This window comes from Bos mutus, chromosome 2, assembly GCF_027580195.1.
Source record: "Bos mutus isolate GX-2022 chromosome 2, NWIPB_WYAK_1.1, whole genome shotgun sequence".
Lineage (NCBI taxonomy): Eukaryota > Metazoa > Chordata > Mammalia > Artiodactyla > Bovidae > Bos > Bos mutus.
In genome coordinates, this window is record NC_091618.1 from 97,683,095 (window position 1) to 97,702,328 (window position 19,234).

At 37.9% G+C, this 19,234-nt stretch overlaps 1 protein-coding gene across 1 annotated transcript in view; it reads right to left on the reverse strand.

The window, feature by feature from the left end:
- Positions 1-4,668: 4,668 nt before the first annotated feature.
- Positions 4,669-19,234, reverse strand: part of CCDC148 (coiled-coil domain containing 148) — a 303,432-nt gene continuing 288,866 nt past the window's right edge. Inside the window, exons 14-16 of the mRNA XM_070357356.1 lie at positions 15,737-15,854; positions 13,427-13,567; positions 4,669-9,724 (exon numbers count right to left, since the gene is read on the reverse strand). Coding sequence (XP_070213457.1) covers positions 9,578-9,724; positions 13,427-13,567; positions 15,737-15,854 — 406 coding nt within the window. The 3' untranslated portion in view covers positions 4,669-9,577. The remainder of the gene's footprint in view (positions 9,725-13,426; positions 13,568-15,736; positions 15,855-19,234) is intronic.

Below are 19,234 nucleotides of genomic sequence, written 5' to 3' on the forward strand. Positions count from 1 at the left end.
CTTATTGTGGTGATCATTTCATAATATATACAACTATTAAAACATTATGTTGTACACCTGAAGTTAATTATATGTCAATTATGCTTCAATTTTTAAAAGAAAGAGGAGGAGATGTGGAGGGGAAAAGAAGGAAGATGAGGAGGAGATAACAATGATGACAATGACAAGCTGGCAGATTTAGCTGGAAAATAATAACCCACAGGCATACCTCAGAGATATTGTGGGCTTGGTTCCAGGGCACCACTATAAAGGAACTATTGCAGTAAAGCAAGTCACACAAAATTTTTGGCTTCCTAGTATATATGAAAATTATGTTTATATTATACTGTAGTAGTATTAAGTGTATAAAATCATCATGTTCAAAAATGTTTTACCTTAATTGGAAAATAATTCATTGCTAAAAAATCCTAATCATCCTCTGAGCCTTTGATGAGTCATAAACTTTTTGCAGTAGAGGCTCTTGCCTTGATGTTGATGGCTGATGACTGATCAGGGTGGTGGTTGCTAAAGTTTAGGGTTGTTGTAGCAATTTCTTAAAATGACAATGCAGTTTGCTGCATTACTGAACTCTTCCTTTCACAAAGGATTTCTCTGTATCATGCAATGCTGTTTGATACCATTTCATTCATAGAAGAACTTCTTTCAAAGTGGAAGCCAATCTGCTCAAACCCTGCTAGTGCTTCATTAACTAAGTTTATGTAATATTCTAAATCCTTTGTGCTCTTAAGTGAACAATGCAAAGAATTAGAGGAAAACAATAGAACGAGAAGGGAGAGAGATCTCTTCAAGAAAGTTAGAGATACCAGGGGAACATTTCATGCAAAGATGGGCACAATAAAGGACAGAAATGGTATGGATCTAACAGAAGCAGTAGATATTAAGAAGCAGCAGCAAGAATACACAGAACTATACAAAAAAGTCTTAATGACCCAGATAACCACAATGGTGTAGCCACTCACCTAGGGCCAGACATCCTGGAGTGTAAAATCAATGGGCCTTAGGAAGCATCACTACGAACAAAGCTAGTGGAGGTGATGGAATTCCAGCTGAGCTATTTCAAATCCTAAGAGATGATGCTGTGAAAGTGCTTCACTCAATATGCCAGCAAACTTGGAAAACTCAGCAGTGGCCACAGGACCGGAAAAAGTCAGTTTTCATTCCAATTCCAAAGAAGGGCAATGCCAAAGAATGTTCAAACTACTGCATAATTGCACTCATTTCACTTGCTAGCAAGTAATCTTCAAAATCCTTCAAGCTAGGCTTCAACAGTACCTGAACTGAGAAATTCCAGATGTATAAGCTGAATTTGGAAAAGTTAGAGGAAAGAGTTCAAATTGCCAACATCTGTTGGATCATAGAAAAAGTGAGAGAATTCCAGAAAACTATCTACTTCTGCTTCATTGACTACGCTAAAGCCTTTGACTGTGTGGATCACAACAAACTGTGGAAAATTCTGAAAGAGATGGGAATGTCATCTTACCTTACTTTTCTTACTTGCCTCCTGAGAAATCTTTATGCAGGTCAAGAGGTAACAGTTAGGACCAGACATGGAACAATGGCCTGTTCCAAATTGGGAAAGGACTATGTCAAGGCTATAGATTGTCACCCTGCTTATTTAACTTATATGCGGAGTACATCATGCAAAAGTCCAGGCTAGATGAATCACAAGGTGGAATCAAGATTACTGGGAAAAATATCAGTAACCTCAGATATGCAGATGACACCACTCTTATGGCAGAAAGTGAAGAGGAACTAAAGTCTTTTGATGAAAGTGAAAGAGGAGAATGAAAAAGCTGGCTTAAAACTCAACATTCAGAAAACAAAGATCATGGCATCTGGTCCCATCATTACATGGCAAATAGGTGGGGGAAACAATGGAAACAGTGACAGACTTAATTTTCCCAGGCTCCAAAATCACTGGGGATGGTGACTGCAGCCATTAAATTGACAGACGCTTGCTCCTTGGAAGAAACGCTATGACAAAACTACACAGCATATTAAAAAGCAGAGACATCACTTTGCTGACAAAGGTCTATGTAGTCAAAACTATGGTTTCTCCAGTAGTCATGCATGTATGTGAGAGTTGGACCATAAAAAAGGCTGAATAATTGATGCTTCTAACTATGGTGCTAGAGAGTCCAAGGGACTCTTGAGAGTCCCTTGGACTGCAAGGAGATCAAACCAGTCAATCCTGAAGGAAATCAACTCTGAATGTTCATTGGAAGACTGATGCTCTGGCTGAAGCTCCAATACCTTGGCCAGCTCGTGGGAACAGCCAGCTCATTGAAAAAGACCTGCATACTGGAAAGACTGAGGGCAGGAGGAGAAGCGGGCACAGAGGATGAGATGGTTGGATGGCATCATTGACTCAGTGGACATGAGTTTGAGCAAACTCCAGGAGATAGTGAAGACAGGGAAGTTTGGCATGCTGCAGTCCATGGAGTCCCAAAGAGTAGGATGTGACTGAGTAACTGAACATTTAACAATCTTCACAGCATCTTTACCAGTAGTAAAGTCCAGCTCAAGAAACCACTTTCTGTGCTTATTCATAAGAAGCAACTTACCATCTGTTAGTTTTGTCAGTGATTCAGATACATGTTCAGGCTCCATTCAAGTTTTCTTGCAATTTCCACCACATCTGCAGTTACTTCCTCCACCAATGCTTTAAACCCCTCAAAGTAATTGAAGAGGATTAAAATCAACTTCTTCCAAACTCCTGCTAATCTTGACCCCTTTCCATGAATCACAAATGTTCTTCATGGCATCTAGAATGGTGAATCCTTTCCAGATTTTCAATTTTCTTTGCCCAGATCCACCAGAGGAATCACTATCTATGGCAGCTATAGTCTTACAAAACCCATGAGTTGCAAAATGGATGCTGTGTTAGCAGGCATGAAAACATGAATCTCATTGTACATCTGCATCAGAGCTCTTAGGTGCCCAGGGACATTGTCTATGAGCAGTAATATTTTGAAAGGAATCTTTTTTTTTTCTGAGCAGCAAGGCTCACCAAATAATCAGTAAACCATGTTGTAAACAGTTGTGCTATCATCCAGGCTTTGTCATTCTGTTTATACAGTACATAAAGAGTGGATTGAGCATAACTCAACGTTTCTAGGGGTTTCAAAATGGTAAATGAGCACTGGCTTAAACTTAAAGTTACCAGCTGCATTAGTCCCTAATAAGATAGTCAACCAGTCATTGACTTGTCCTCTCTAGTTATGAAAGTCCTAGAAAGCATATTCTTCTAATAGAAGGCTATTTCATCTACATCGAAAATCTCTTATTTAACGTAGACACTGATACTGTGCCCCATAGTGTTAACAGAAGCTGATAACTAACAGAAATTCCTGAACTTGCATTATGAAAGAACAGACAAAGGATCAGCTTGTTAAAACCTCTTTGCTTTTAATCTGTCTTCAATGATTAAGTTCACGTAAATATTTTTTTCTTCCTCTTTTCCTCTTTTAAACAGCATACCTTCCTAGCTTCATACACCTCAGTTGCTTTATAGGAATTTGGAGTCAGCTGCTGACCAGTGTAAGCTGGCTGGAGGCTAAATGGGACTGTGACCCTAAAACTGGGCCTGCTCAGATGCCCAGGAATGGTCTTTTGATGTCAAAGAGCCGGAAAACTCCACCCTCAGATCATACTAAGTGTCTCCATTTTGAATATGCAGAATCATATAACCCAGGTCCACCTGCACAGAACACTGATTCCCTCACCACTCTCCATACCTCCAATCTCCTTTCCCCATGCCTGAGAGTGCCCTGCTTATTCTATAAATACCCCAGGGTGGATCTGAGACTTGTTCTCCATCTCCTTGCTTGGCTGCCTTGCAAATCAATTCTTTCTTGGTTATGAACCTCAGTGTCTTGGCATTTGGTTTGCTGCACATCTAGCAAATGGATCCAGTTTGGTAACATCACGTTTATTAATTATCTTAGCCAGATCTCCTGGGAAATTTGTTTCAGCTTATACATCAGCACTTGCTTTACCTTGTGCTTTTATGTTACAGAGAGGGCTTTTTTCCTTAAACCTCATAAACCAATCTCTGCTAGCTTCCAACTGTTCTTCAGGAGCTTCCTCACCTCTCTCAGGCTTCACAGAATAAATGAATGGTCTGGATTAGGCTTTGATTTAAAGGAATGCTATGGCTGGTTTGGTCTTCCATCCAGACCACTCAAACCTTTTCCATTCCAGAAATAAACCATTTTGCTTTCTTATCATTCATGTGTTCACTGGAGTAGCACTTTTAATTTCCTTCAAGGACTTTTCCTTTGTGTTCACAACTTGGCTAACTTTGACCTGAGGAACCTAGTTTTCAGTCTAGGTCTTGACTTTTGACATGTCCTTCCTCACTAAGCTTAATCATTCCTAGTTTTTTATTTAAAGTAAGAGACATGTGACTCTTCCTCTCACTTGAACACTTAGAAGCTTAGGATTATTAACTGGCCTAATTTCACCAAGAAATTGTGTCACCAGGAATAGGGATTCCCAAGGACAGTGAGAGAGATGAGGAAACAGCAGGTTGGTGGAGCAGTCAGAATACACACATTTATCAATTAAGTTTCTGTATTATATGAGCATGGTGTTAAAATAATTACAATAGTAATATCAAAGATCACTGAGCACAGAACACCACCACAAGTATAACAGTAATATTTGAAGTATTTTGAACACTACCAAAATGTGAAACAGAGACACGAACAAGCAAATATTGTAAAAACCCCACCAATAGACTTGCTCGATGAAGGGTTGCCACAAACTTTCAATTTTATTAAAAAAAAAAAAAAAATCAAAAACACAATATCTGTGAAGCACAATAAAGAACAATAACATGAAGTACGCCCGTAGTTAAAATGAATAAATAAAAGCTATGCAATTATTCTACCCCAAGCTGAGCACTTTCATTACCACCCTTGCCAGAAAGTAGATTCTTGCTTTCTCACACAGCTCTCTTAACAGTGAAGTATCAAATGGGTGCATTTCATAGCCACATAGTAGATCATGAGAGGCTGGGGAAATTGAGTCTCTAGCCTCTACTCTGGAAGATGAATGCACAATATGGGGTATTCCCCAATTGTGAGAATGGTGTGGCCAGGGAGCCCAAAATCATGGCAAGTATTCTCCCTCAGCAGTATGGTTCCATTGTTGGCACTAGGAAGACACTAGGTCTTGACAGACGCAGTACTGAAGTGAGAGCGCAGGGCCTAGCATCACGAGTGGCAACCAGATTTCAGGTTTGTGTAGGGTGGGGGACGGTGTTATCATTACTTTGATGGAGGTGGCTTGAGGGAGAAACATGTTTAGTGCAGGAAAGGCAGGTAGGATATCAAGAGCAGTTTGAAAGGATTCTGGGAAACAGAAGTGGCATATTTTTTGAATCTCTTCAAATTATTTTATAAAAAGAAACAAAAATAAATAGAACAAAGCCAAAAATCATGGTGATAATCTCTACCAGTAGGTGACAAGGTATTGCCATATACCGCAAAATAGGAATGGGCAGGGAGTAAACCACTGAGAGTTAAAAGACTTCAGTGTACCATCTTTGCAGGACAGAAGAAATCAAGTGTTATCAAATGGACTTGAGAACCCTAAAAGAGTCAAGAAGTACTTATTGGAAACTTGAGCTGAAACTGAAGAGTTTTACACTCTCTAATAATAAATGAATATAGGAGTTTGCAGTAAAGTCTAAAGGAGCCAGAGAAGTCTGGGTCCCACGAATTCCCAGACTAACAAGTCAAAACTTACTTCTAGGACAAAGTCTTACAATAATGAGAAAACTTCTGCAAAGAGAATCCAAAGTAAGTAGTACAGGAACAACAGTCAAAGAAAATAGCAGGTCCAAATAAAATAAGGGGAGGCAGGAAAATCTCTAGAAAATAAGCTGTAATTAAAAAAAAATGTTGCATAAACACAACAAAAAATTCTAAAACTATGAAGTTAGAGGAAATATCTTGAGTCACATCCACTTCTGTAAGTTAAGAAAAGCCTCATTTCAAGTATAAAAGGAAAAAGAAAAGGATTAGATCTTGACACTAACAGGAAAAAAACAGATTAAGAAGCAGAATAACATCCCTACAGATCAGGAATGAACACAGAAAGACATCAGCATAAGACATATTAGAATTATAATCTAAAAATTAACAAAATAATACAAGATAAAAAATAATAATCAGAATTGGAAAACTCAGAAATGAGGTGATATAGTCGCAGAAAAAATTCTAAAAGAAAGAAAAACATTTCAGAAACAAGGTTAACTAGAAGGAAAAAAAAACAATGGCCTAAGGATTTCAATGGACATTTCTTCAAAGAAGACATACAAATGGTCAATAAGCATATTAAAAAATGCTTAATGTCACTAATAAGTAAATGTGAATCTAAACTACAATGAGATAGCAATTCACACCTATTAGGATGGCTGGTGAAAGCAAGTCAAAAACAAAATAACAACTGCTAGAGAGCTGTAGAGGATGTGAAGACATTGGAAACGAAACCTTGTACAGTGCTGTCAAGAATAAAAAAGAAACAGCTGCTATGGACAACAGTTTGACCAATTTTCAAGAAATTAAACATAGAATTACGATATCATCCAGTGATTCTACTTCTGGGAATATACTCAAGAGAATTAAAAGCAAGGGGAGTGAACAGATATTTGTGTACCAATATTCATAAAAGCCATATTAATGATAGTCAAAAGGAGAAAACATACCAACTGTTCACTGAGACATGAACAAAATATGGTTTTAAAAAGTGGTATGTACTATTCAGCCTAGAAAAGGAATGAAATTCTATACATGCTACAACATGGATGAATTTTTAAAGCATGATGGTAAGTGAAATAAGCCATTCACAAAAGAATAAATACTTTATAATTTGAATTATATGAAATACCAATTTGGAAAACTCAGCAGTGGCCATAAGACTGGAAAAGGTCAGTTTTCATTTTGATCCCAAAGAAAGGCAATGTCAAAGAATGTTCAAACTACTGCACAATTGCACTCATCTCACACAATAGCAAAGTAATGCTCAAAATTCTCCAAGCCAGGCTTCAACAGGATGTGAACCAAGAACTAACTTCCAGATGTACAAGCTGGATTTAGAAAAGGCAGAGGAACCAGAGATCAAATTGCCAACATCCACTGGATCATTGAAAAAGCAAGAGAGTTCCAGAAAAACATCTATTTCTGCTTTATTGACTATGCCAAAGCCTTTGACTGTGTGGATCACAACAAACTGTGGAAAATTCTGGAAGAGATGGGAATACCAGACCACCTTACCTGCCTCCTGAGAAATCTGTATACAGGTCAAGAAGCAGCAGTTAGAACTGGACATGGAACAATGGACTGGTTCCAAATTGGGAAAGGAGTGTGTCAAGGCTGTATACTGTCACCCTGCTTATTTAACTTATGTGCAGAGTATACCATGAGAAATACCGGGCTGGATGAAGCACAAACTGGAATCAAAATTGTTGGGAGAAATATCAATAACCTCAGATAGGCAGATGACACCACCCTTATAGCAGAAAGTGAAGAGGAACTAAAGAGCCTCTTGATGAAAGTGAAAGAGGAGAGTGAAAAAGCTGGCTTAAATCTCAACATTCAAAAAACTAACATCACGGCATCTGGTCCCATAACTTCATGGCAAATATATGGCGAAACAGTAGAAACAGTGAGAGACTTTATTTTCTTGGGCTGCAAAATCTCTGCAGATGGTGACTGCAAGTCATGAAATTAAAAGATGCTTGCTCCTTAGAAGAAAAGCTATGACAAATCCAGATGGCATATTAAGAAGCAGAGACATTACTTTGCCGACAAGGTCCACCTAGTCAAAGCTATGGTTTTTCTAGTAGTTGTGTATGGATGTGAGAATTGGACCATAAAGAAAGCTGAGTGCAAAAGAATCGATGCGTTTGAACTGTGTTGCTGGAGAAGACTTTTGAGAGTCCCTTGGACTGTAAGGAAATCCAACCAGTCCATCCTAAAGGAGATCAGTCCTGGGTGTTCATTGGAAGGACTGATGTTGAAGCTGAAACTCCAATACTTTGGCCACCTGATGTGAAGAGCTGACTCATTTGAAAAGACCCTGATGCTGGGAAAGATTGAGGGCAGAAGGAGAAGGGGACGACAGAGGATGAGATGGTTGGATGGCATCACTGACTCGATGGACATAGGTTTTGGTGGACTCTGGGAGTTAGTGATGGACAGGGAGGCCTGGCGCGCTGCGGTTCATGGGGTTGCAAAGAGTCGGACACGACTGAGTGACTGAACTGAACTGAACTGATCTACATGCTGAAGGAAAACTTGAACACATAGGCGAGAAAAAGCATAACCAAGCAAGACAAATTCTTGTGGAACTGAGAAGGGATGAAACTAAAATCACGCATGGATTTCAGGTTATGTCTTTTTGTGTGTCATTTAAAAACTACTTACTGATCAGGACTCACTAATATTGATTTAATGACCCACAGTTTGAAAAACAATAGAACTACGGCATAATATTTTACCTTCCTGAATCTATTTCTTTAACTATAAAATGGGAATGACAATCTTATAAGGTTGTTAGGATGGTCAAATAAGACATATGTAAAGTATATATGTGGTACTGAGCACACAGCTCATGCTCAATAAATGTAACTATTATTAAAACTATTTTTAAAAACAGAGAAAGTTAATAAGGTCTGAGTCTGGGCATTGCCAGAACATATCTAGGCTGCTGCCCAAACTTCAGCTAATATTTTCATCATAACCACAAGCATCAGATCTACGGTGTCACTGTCTCCTGCTGTGTAGCACCAGCTACTCCTATTTGTGTGGTTGTTTAGAAATAGCTAAAAATTATGCTCTAGTTTATTTGAAACACTTCCATCTATAAAATCATCCAGATATTTAATTGAGAACATGGAAATTTTGATAGCATTCTAAATTTTAAAACATTCCTCCCAAACAACCATACGAATACATTTTCCCAAGTCAAACAGATATCCCTAGGCTTGAACTGCTATTTCTAATTTCTAATTCATTCTTACAGGCTAATTTATAAAATGAAATTGTTTGGATGATTGGTTTGCAGTAAACATGGTAAACCAAACTGGTTTCTAAATTTAGAGAAAGGTTGAGTCTCCTCTTATAATAATGGAGAAATAATAGAAGTATTAATGACAATGAAACTTTCATAATTAAAAAGTCAAATTCTGAAATAACAAGAAGAAATGAACATTAATAGGTAGCAACAGCATAAATTGTGATTCTTGCAAATGGTTATTTTGAGCTCCTTTCACGGGATACTGCAACCTCCAAAATACAACTTACTAAATGATAATATATGTTCCAGATGTGTCCTAATTAAGTTCCATAGTCTTTGGAGAATTTAGTACTATTAAACATAAAAAGAGATTGGAAAATAGTGCATAAAATTCTAAAAATCATAAAAGAAGGACAAAATTGTTTTAATAGATGCTATGACTTCTACATCTGATAATTTGTAAACTTTAAAAAGTAGTAATTATTATTATCCATATAAATGTATTCAAAGAAAAATCTTATTTATGTATAACAGAATTTGAGGATGAACTCTAGATTTTAAATACAGTAGACTCCATATCCTTTCTTGGAGGTTTTTGAGGACTGATTTTTGGTAATATCTCTTTGGCATAAAATGTTTTATGAAGTCCAGCTTCTCGGAGTGCTAACTCAAAACGAAGTCTAGGGTCAGAAATTATCTGTAGAAATAAAATGATATAAATATTATGTATATAAATAATATAAGTAATACAGATAGTATAAAATAATACAAATAAATTTACTGAAGTAAATTTTATCATTTAGTTCCATATTTCTCCAAGCTGCATAGCTTGTTTTTGCTAGATGGATGACTAGATAACAATAAATTTTGTGCATACAGTGACTATATTCTGCTTATTTTTACTGAAAGGTCAAAATTTTTTGACATTATCACTTTTCAGTACATCAGTGGTTTCCAACATAAGATGTATAGAATGTTGTATACTAGATTAGTCAAAATAAAACATAAAATTATTTTAAAATGAGATAAAAGAAGCTTACTTTCAGTACTATCATTGATTTGTTATTTATCGTTAGCTGGGATTATAAAATATAAGCAACCATTCATTAAAATAAACCTAAATCACAATCTTGTATATTTGTCTTTAAACAGACATTTTAATTTCTCCATCATTTGGCAGCATGTAAGTTAAGTTCAAATACATGGCTACTACTTGAAAAACACAATCAATAGAACCTTTCTTCCAAGGCCAGATTTCTATTTCAAGCAGAACTAGAAAATGGTTCTATCAATCTGATTCTAAGTGGGAATAGATATATGAGTAGTTCAATTTCTGTTTTCATTTATAGCTGATTAGGCTTTATTTCTTCTTCTTATGAATATTAACGTCAACAGACACTGTTTGCAATGATAAAAAAGTGGCCACATATAGATTTCAGCTAATGAAGCATTTTACATGAACATTATCCCCCTAGAGGATGGGATAATAAGCTGTTGAAAGCAGCCCCTCCTTCAAGGAGCTCTTAAACTAACAGAGGTAGTAAGAATGTACACAGATAATTATAGTCCATGGCAACATGTGACAGATGCTCCAAGAGTACTAGAACACATTGGGACATCTCCTGGTACCAGTGGGACTAGGATGGTCTCAGGTAAGGACAATAACTTGAGTTAACTTTGAGGTCCAACTTATTCTTCTATAAAGTTGGGAGTGGGAGTGGAGGAGGAAGAGAGATCAAGCAAGAAAGGAAGGCTTATGCTAACTTAGAGATGAAATGGGTCAATTTAGGATCATGGTAATTTGGGTGGAGTACTTGGTACCACTGGGGAACATTGAAAAAGGACACTTCTAAGACTAGGACTTGAATTTTAAAGGCTTGAAGTCTGTGTCATGGAGTCTGGGGAGCTACTGAGGTTGTGTTTCTGTTTTCAGGATAAATTAAGGCAGCAGGCAAACAAGAGACAGAGGCACAAAGAGTGCTTAAGAGTCTACTACAGTTGTCTAGACATAAAGTAATAAATGCATAAAATTGGCTGGTAGCAAAGAAGAGATAACTGTCCAAAACATTATGAAGGGAAGAATCAGTAGAACTTGGCAACTGATCAGATACAGGGACGGGGGCAATGATGCATATAAATGGAGAATAACACAGAATTTGTGTCGGCAAAGCAAAATATTTAAGTCTTAGACTTAGGTTTCTTCTCTTTTGCCCCAAAAGAGTCTTCCTGGTCACTTTCATCCACTTCCACATATTCATGCTCCACCTGTGTGCTGTTGACATCCTAATTATCTCCAGGATTCACCATTTCTCCCCCAGCTCCAGATGTGTGATGTTCAAAACATTTTCATAATTATAGTTTTTTCAACATATATCAAGTGAAATGGATATCTGCCTCCCATACTGATGTCCCTTTCCCCAATTCTTCTCCCCAGAGAAAGCCCAGTAGTTTCTTGCGAGCATGTATTAGACATCTTCACCCTAACCTGACATGAACAAAGCAATTGCTCTCTCCCTAAGTCTGTTTCTTCCTTCTGTATTCTTACATGGTTAATGGCAGCACCACCTAACAATTGCAATTTATTGAATTACTACTAGGTGCCAGACAATATTCTAGGCAATTGACATGTATTATCCTAATCATCACAAAAAACTTAACGAATTATTGTTTTACAGATGAAGTAAACAAAACATAAAGATGTTAACAGCTTACACAAGTTCACACAGCCAGCAAACAGTGGATGTGGATTTTAATCCAAAGTGTAGGCTCTTCTCAATATCACTTGCTGCCTAGTTTAGAATCACCCTCACTTTCATTATCCTCTCCTCAGCCAGAGCCATACATGCCTCCACATCCCACCCTCCCCTGACTCCACTCCACTTCCATGAAGTCTCCACCATCTTAAAAGAACCCAACTCCACCTCCACCAATTTTCCATTCAGACACATTGCTATAACATGAAGCTTTTATATACTTCACTTGCTTCAAAGTCTCCCCTCTGCTCATAGGTCAAAAGTTCAAAAGTCTTTAGAAAGTAAGATCAACTATACTTTCCACAGTCTGACCTAAATTTATGTTTGCAGTCTTATCTCCCAGCACCCAAGATGTACAAGTAAGGACCTCTTTTCACCCTCTTCTGCTTGATCAAACCCTTATTTCCTCAGTCTAGGTACCTGAAAGCTTTCCAGCTTCTGACTTCAATTCTTTACAAGCCCAGATGCCTTCCTGCTTTGACTTCTAGAGATACTATTGCATCTTCTAATTAACCCCTCTTCCTATGCCCACCCCTCCCCAGTCAGTTTTGCCGTTCTTTTTAGTTAAATTATCTGGAATGAATTCTGTTACTGATGCCAAAATTCCTCAGTGAAGATGGAGCTTAGTTCCATCTTTTCTGCCTTCTCTGACTTCCCTTTCAGGGTTGTCTTCACTCCCTTCCTCTTGCTGCTGCAGCCCTGAGCCCTCTATCAGGGAGGTAGGTGATCTCACTCTAGTGGCATTATTCCCGTGCATTCTACTTTCTTTCCCAACCCAATTCCCCTGCTCACTTCCTTCACACAGAACAAGTTTATCTTGTTTGGGATGCAGCCCTGGCACCTGGCTCAGTGCAGATACAGTATATGTTCCATAAATATCTGCCCAATTAATATGTAAATTGTTCTTTTTATTAATATTCCCTAGCAAAGTGTGCAGCACATAATAGAGGCACATTAGATTTATTTGTCATTGGATAAATGTATAGTTTCCTACTTTTAAAATGATTAAACATTTAGCTTCTCTTAGATTTGTAAAGTTTACAGCTAACTCCTGTGGTATCCAATCATTCATATGTCCTGGCTCCCTCTCTTCCATCCACCTAAAAAAAAGCTTCTTAAAATCCCTTCTCCATTATAGAAACAGACTAAAATGATTCAGAAGCACCTAGAAATAGTTAAATAATCTCTTAATACCTTTTTCCACAGCAAGTGTTTTATCATTAGCTCCAGTACATTATTTTCTGTTCATTTTAATTTCAGAAAGCTTCCCTCTGCTTTGTCTTATCAGTATCATCAATTGTTTCATTAATAGGATTTATATTATGCATTTAAATAAATTCTGAATATGATAAATATTTAAACAAAAATACAATATTAACACAACTTTAAAGTAAAATTTTATAAAATTGTTTTAGATTAAAATAATTTCCAATGACAGATTCATAACATTTTCAAAGTGTTTTGTTCTATAGTCACCTATTAACATTTTATAATATTAAGAACTGTTCAGTAATTACATGTGATTTATGCTAATATGCATGGTATTTAAATAGAAATATAAATAATTTGTAACCCAAAATACACACTTCTACAATTCTTATCATCATCATGGCTTTTGCATCAATCTTGCCAATTTCCATAATTACCTGCTGTTCATTGTATGTATTCAATGTGAAGAGTGGCTTTTGAAGAATAAATTCTTCTTCAGTTCCAATACCCATCCTTGCTTTTGATGCCACTGTATCTGACATCATTCTAACAGGATCAAATTGAGCGACAATAGCAACCTAAAAAAAGTGAAAACATGGCTGCTTGGAGCAAGATACAAGCTAAATACTTCTGGGCAACATTATTAATGCTTAATGTCCATTAAAGTTAAGAAATTTTATTATTGCATAGTTACAGGTACGATTAAATTTAGATAAAAATTTCTTCCTGATCCAAAGTCAAGGGAAATCTTATATAGAAAACCTACATATTCAATCACTTTGAAAGTAACCCAAAGTAGAAAACATTAATTTTTAGCCACTAGAAATCCGTGGCCACAGTAATGACTCCATGAAGCTTTCTAGAAAGTTTAATCTGATTAAGCTGAGTCTAGAGTATATCATTTATGGGTAAAGTCATGTGTGTTAGCATTATTGAGCAAGATGGGTGAGTTTTCATTGTACTGAACAACAAGATTTCCAGGGACTGTTAAAAACCATTGTTTCCTCTTCCACTGAAAAACTCCAAGTCATTTTAACCCAAATGCCCTTGAGCTTTATGATAATTGAAATCAATCAAACCTGCATTCTGATGAAAAGAAGCCACTAATTTTGTAAATTATATGCCACCCTTAATAACACCTGCCTGCTAATTCCTAAAGTCAGGAAATAGCAATAGGAAAATGGCATTTTTAATTCTATTTAGAAATTATAATGACATAACTGGAGGTTGAACATACTTTAATTATTATAGGTTTTACTAGCCAAAATGTCTTTTACTATAGTTCTAAACACTGATTACAGATAACAGGCACAGACATTTCCTCTTTCAAAGGTCTCACAGATGGAAAAAGAATCTTAATCATATGGACTGTAGTTGTCAAAATGATATTTCGAACAAAATGTGTTTAGTAATAGTAACATTAAATTTTGTCCCTAGAAGGCTATGGTATATCATTATTGGCTAATGATTGAAACATTTAAATTTCATTGACTCTAAGATGACCAGATGTATATTCCTATGCTTGGAATTTGTTTCTATAATCTGTTTTATCAAAGATGGATACAATGTTTGTATGCATTTATACTTCCTTTATATGATTTCATTTAACTTAATTTCCTTGGTTTGAATTCATATTTACATTGAGTAGCTAGGTGACTTTGGGAAAACTCTGGGCTGCCTCAAGTTTCTCTTCTATAAAATAATAATTCTTACATCATAGGGTTGGGGTAGGAGTTAAATGAGGTAAGACCTAAGAGCATTTAGAAGAGGGCTTTACACTTAATATTCAAAACATGTGAACACACACTGCTACAAACCTATGAGGTAGGCTGTTGTTCTGTTGTTCAGTCACCAAGTTGCATCTGACTCCTTGCGATCCCAAGGATGAGATAGGTACGATTAGTATTATTCCATTTTTCAGAGGAGGAAATAAAGTTTAGGGAGGTTACGTGAAAGACCTAAGTTTCCTCTGCCAGTAAGCAGTGAGCCAGGTTGTACCAGCTTTGAAGGAAGCCAGAGGTGGAGTTCTTACCCAAGATTCGAGGCTAACTCCCAACGATATGGAAGGAGAACCAGTCAGTCATTTCCTGTCAGCTAGGAAATGGTATCAGAGAAGACTTTGGAGCTGATGAGCTGTGCTTATCACTGTTATGTTAACAATACTGAAAAATTACCAAGTAAAACTACTTTATAACGTTTCCTAAGGTCTGAAATTCTTGTTCTTGCTGTCTATAAATACTATTTTCAAAATTTTTGTCTACTTTTATGAGCCAAAGCAATAGAAGGCTTTTATTTTCCCACAAAAACAGTCATTTTAATAAGTGATTTTTAACCTTTTTGTTGACTGTAGGATATTTCCAAACAGAGGTCCCTTCCCTAGGGAGTATTATCTTGCTCAAGCTCCACCACATGTTTTTCGAGGAGAGTAAAATCCTTTAGCTACAGGCAGGGTTTCACTGCTATAGATGGATACTATTCAGCTTATAAACTAGAGGTAATATGGATGTATTTAAATCTTGGGAGAGCTTTCTTTAAAGGTTCTGATGAAGTTCTTTTCATATACTAAGAAACTGAAAATAATTCAACATAAATCTAATTGTTCCCAGGAATGAAGATCAGTGTCCCAATTTGGAAAAGTTACATTTTATATAGCAGATGTAATGAACTAAGTCCTAGTAATAATGTTATTAAGAGCACTTAGACACATTTTTTTAAACCACCCATGAAATTCTCCAAATTAAAAACACCTGTTTCCTTAGGGCTTCTAGTCGCTTTTCTCTCTCTTCTTCTTCAAGTGCTTCTTGAAGGGCCACTTCTTTTTTCTCCATCAAACGCTTTTCCAATAATTCTTGTCTATATTTAACCCTTTAAAAATAATGCACAGGGAAGTGAGGAGAACATCATGATAATGTTGGAGATTATGTGGACAGCAGCACATGGGCAGAAGTCATCCCAGAAGTGACATCAGTGTCATTTTGTTTTACTTGCTTTGGATGATTTCTCATATCACAACCATAAAGGATGTTTCTATAAAATATAATTTACAATAATTCTAATAACAATCATAGAATTGCAGGTCACACAGGCAGGAAAACATGGGGTAAAACCCAATCTCACTCCTTCTTCATTGAAATCATTGTATTAACCATCAGCTGCCACAACTGCAGCTAATCCAACTTGACAGATGACAGCCTCACTCTTGAGTTATTTCAGCAGTCTTCTAGTAAGTTTTAATACAATATGAGATTTAAAAGGCTATGTTACTGTTTGAATAGGCCTAATTTTAAAAAGACAAGTAAATAAAATACTATAATATGCCCAAAGTATCTCAATTACTAGAATGTAAACCAAACTTTATATTGTCACTCATTTTGTCAAGAATGCTCTATCTGGATGGATGTGTGTGTTTGTGTTAAGAAACTTTGAAAATTGTACATTGACTGTAGATGGCAGCAAAAACATGACTTTCCCTGAGCATTCTGTTTCCATCCTCCTTAACAGCAGCTATTAAAACTGAGCACATTTAAATACCTGTTTAATACTCCAGGTTTCACCTGGCCCTCCTCTGTTGCTCTTTTGGGGCAGCCTCCCTAACTATATTTTTGTCCAAGGTATTATTCTATTGAATTATAGGGATAAGATTTGCCTTTTCAAAAACAGTAGGCACCTGGCTTCTCAAGGTAGAAGGAGGTGTTAGCTCTGTCTTCTATCACTGATGGTTTAGATTCGACTTCCTCTATAGCATCAGGGCTTCCTCGGTGGCTCAATGGTAAAGAATCTGCCTGCCAATGCAGGAGATGCAGGTTCAATTCCTAGGTCGGGAAGATCCCCTGGAGAAGGAAATGGCAACCCACTTCAGTATTCTTGCCTGGGCGATCCCATGGGCAGAGGAGCCTGCCAGTCTGCAGTCCAAGTCTGACACCGCTTAGAGACTAAATAGCAATAGCTTCGGTCACAAATGTGCTTTCCCCCAGGCGTGCACACCTGTATTTTCCATGGATGTCCTTGCACTAGACCATTTTTATTCTGGATCCTGACATTTACTGAGGTGTTCACGACACATCAAGTCTTGTGCTAAGGGCTCTTTCAAACTTCACATGTTGGGGTACCATTATTTATCCCATTTTAAAGATAAAGAAATGGAGGCATAGAAAGGTGATGAAACTTGTCCCAAGCCTCAATGGCAGAACCTGAGGTCAAACCCAGGTGAACTGGCCCCAGAGCCCATGAACAGTTAACTACCATGTTCTTCTCTCTTCTCCCCTTGACAGCTCTACTCACCTCACTGACTGATGAATACCTAGTTTGTGCCAAACCCTGTGCTGGAAATTGAGAGCACTCTGAGAAAAAGACTGCTCTTAAAGAGCCTGTGGTTTAACAGAGACAAAAGACAAGCCCAAGAACTAAACAAGGTATACAGTATCTTCAGAGAGGTATAAATAAGGTCCACTGAGGATTCAGAGGAAAGTGAGATGCCTACTTGCTGAATTGTGAGAAAGACTGGGCGACTTCAGCAAGCACTTTATGGAGGAGGCAGCATCATCTGAGCTGGGTCTGGAGGACTAGGGTTTGGAGAGGCCAGGAGGCATGGCTGAGGTGGGGCAGAGCGAGAGCTGGGACGAGGGCGAGTCCAGGGAGGCTCAGGCTCTGCAAGTGCCCGGTTGGTCTCCCAGAGTGGCTGACTTCTTCAGTTTTGTCCTCTGGGCACCTTGCTTGCCCCACCTCGTCACAGCACTGGGCAGGGAAGGGTTCAAGGTGGCTAAACGGAGTGAGTGGGTGAGCAGTGACAGAGAAGCCCAGAAGAGCACTGAGGTAGTCACATGGTTCCCTCAATGATCTGCTCTTGGGGAGGAAAACTTTAAAACCAGGTTGCTCCTGAGGCTGGCATTGAAGAAGCAGCACTGGGAAAGGAGAGGAGGGGAGCAGGCAGTAGATACTGTAGGAGTACAAAACCCAGAATGGAATTTGGAAAGAAGGTCCTAAGCTCTCTTGATGGCTGTGGCTGTTCTGCCCCATCATCTCCCATTTCAAGAGTCACTACAACCGGATATATGGATTAAAGAATTCACAGACCACATTGCTCTCTTTCTCTGATGCCTCTCTGTCATAGAAAGCTCTGTTTCTCATTCCCTCCATTTTCACTAAGGCGTGACACAACTTTCCTAATGAGGTTCTACTCAATTTAAGCACTGAGTACAAGCTAAGGGAACTACTGTGAAAGTTCAATTAAAAGACACCCAGGGATTTGACAATTACCATATGTTAATTCTCAGAACTTCTGAAAAGTTTCTCTTCCTTTGGGATGTATAGGTTGCTTTGTCTGCTACAAACTTTTGGCTGCTTTGCGGAAAAGTAATAGCTGTTCTGGTTAGAGGAGCTTGACCAGTGAGGAAGAGATTAAAAAGGGGAGTGAAGCATTTGAAGCTATTTGGTAAAGAAAGCTGGCTTATGCTTTACTTTAAGTTCATTCATTCATTCAACAAAAATTTGAGCGCCTCTCTGCGTCAATTACTGTTGTTAGCACTGGACAAAGGATTTCAGTACAGAAGACATACTCCTGTCCTCACAGAAGTGACCATCTAATGTAGATACAAAGATCCAGGCAATTATGGCACAGGGTAGCTCTTGCCCTGGTGAGACAATGGGGCAGAGATCATGGGAGAATCATCTTTGCCAGACTTGGGGCATTCAGAGGAGCAGCCATCAGGAAGTGCTCTGAATTTCAGATCTAAAAAAGGAGCAGGAATTCGTCAGAGGGGGAGAGAACAGGAAGAATGTTCTAAGTAGAAAAAAAAATATCATATGAAGGCCCAGAAGGTGAGAGAGCACGGTATGCTTGAAGAACTCAAAAATATTTGGAATGACCAAAAATGAAAATTGTAAGGTGAGGAGTACCAAGAGTTGAGGCTAGGAAGGCAAGGGAGGACAGGTGGTGAGGACTTTGCAAGCATGAGGACTTTGATCAAGGCAACACAATCAGGTAACTCTCTCCTGTAATGTGGAGGATGGATTGCTAGGAAGCAAGACCAGAGAGACTTATTTTGATGCAAAAAAGCTTTCCTGAATTAGGGCAGGGGAGGGGTGCTTGTAGGAGTTAGGGAGACGATATAGTCTTAAAATTTTATGTAGAAAATAGAATAAATAAGTATTGTTAGTGCTTTTTAAGGGAAAGAGAGAGGAAGCTAAAGTTTCCATGCTGTATGGTGAACAATGGCATTCCTCTCTAAAACTGGGGACTTAGAGAA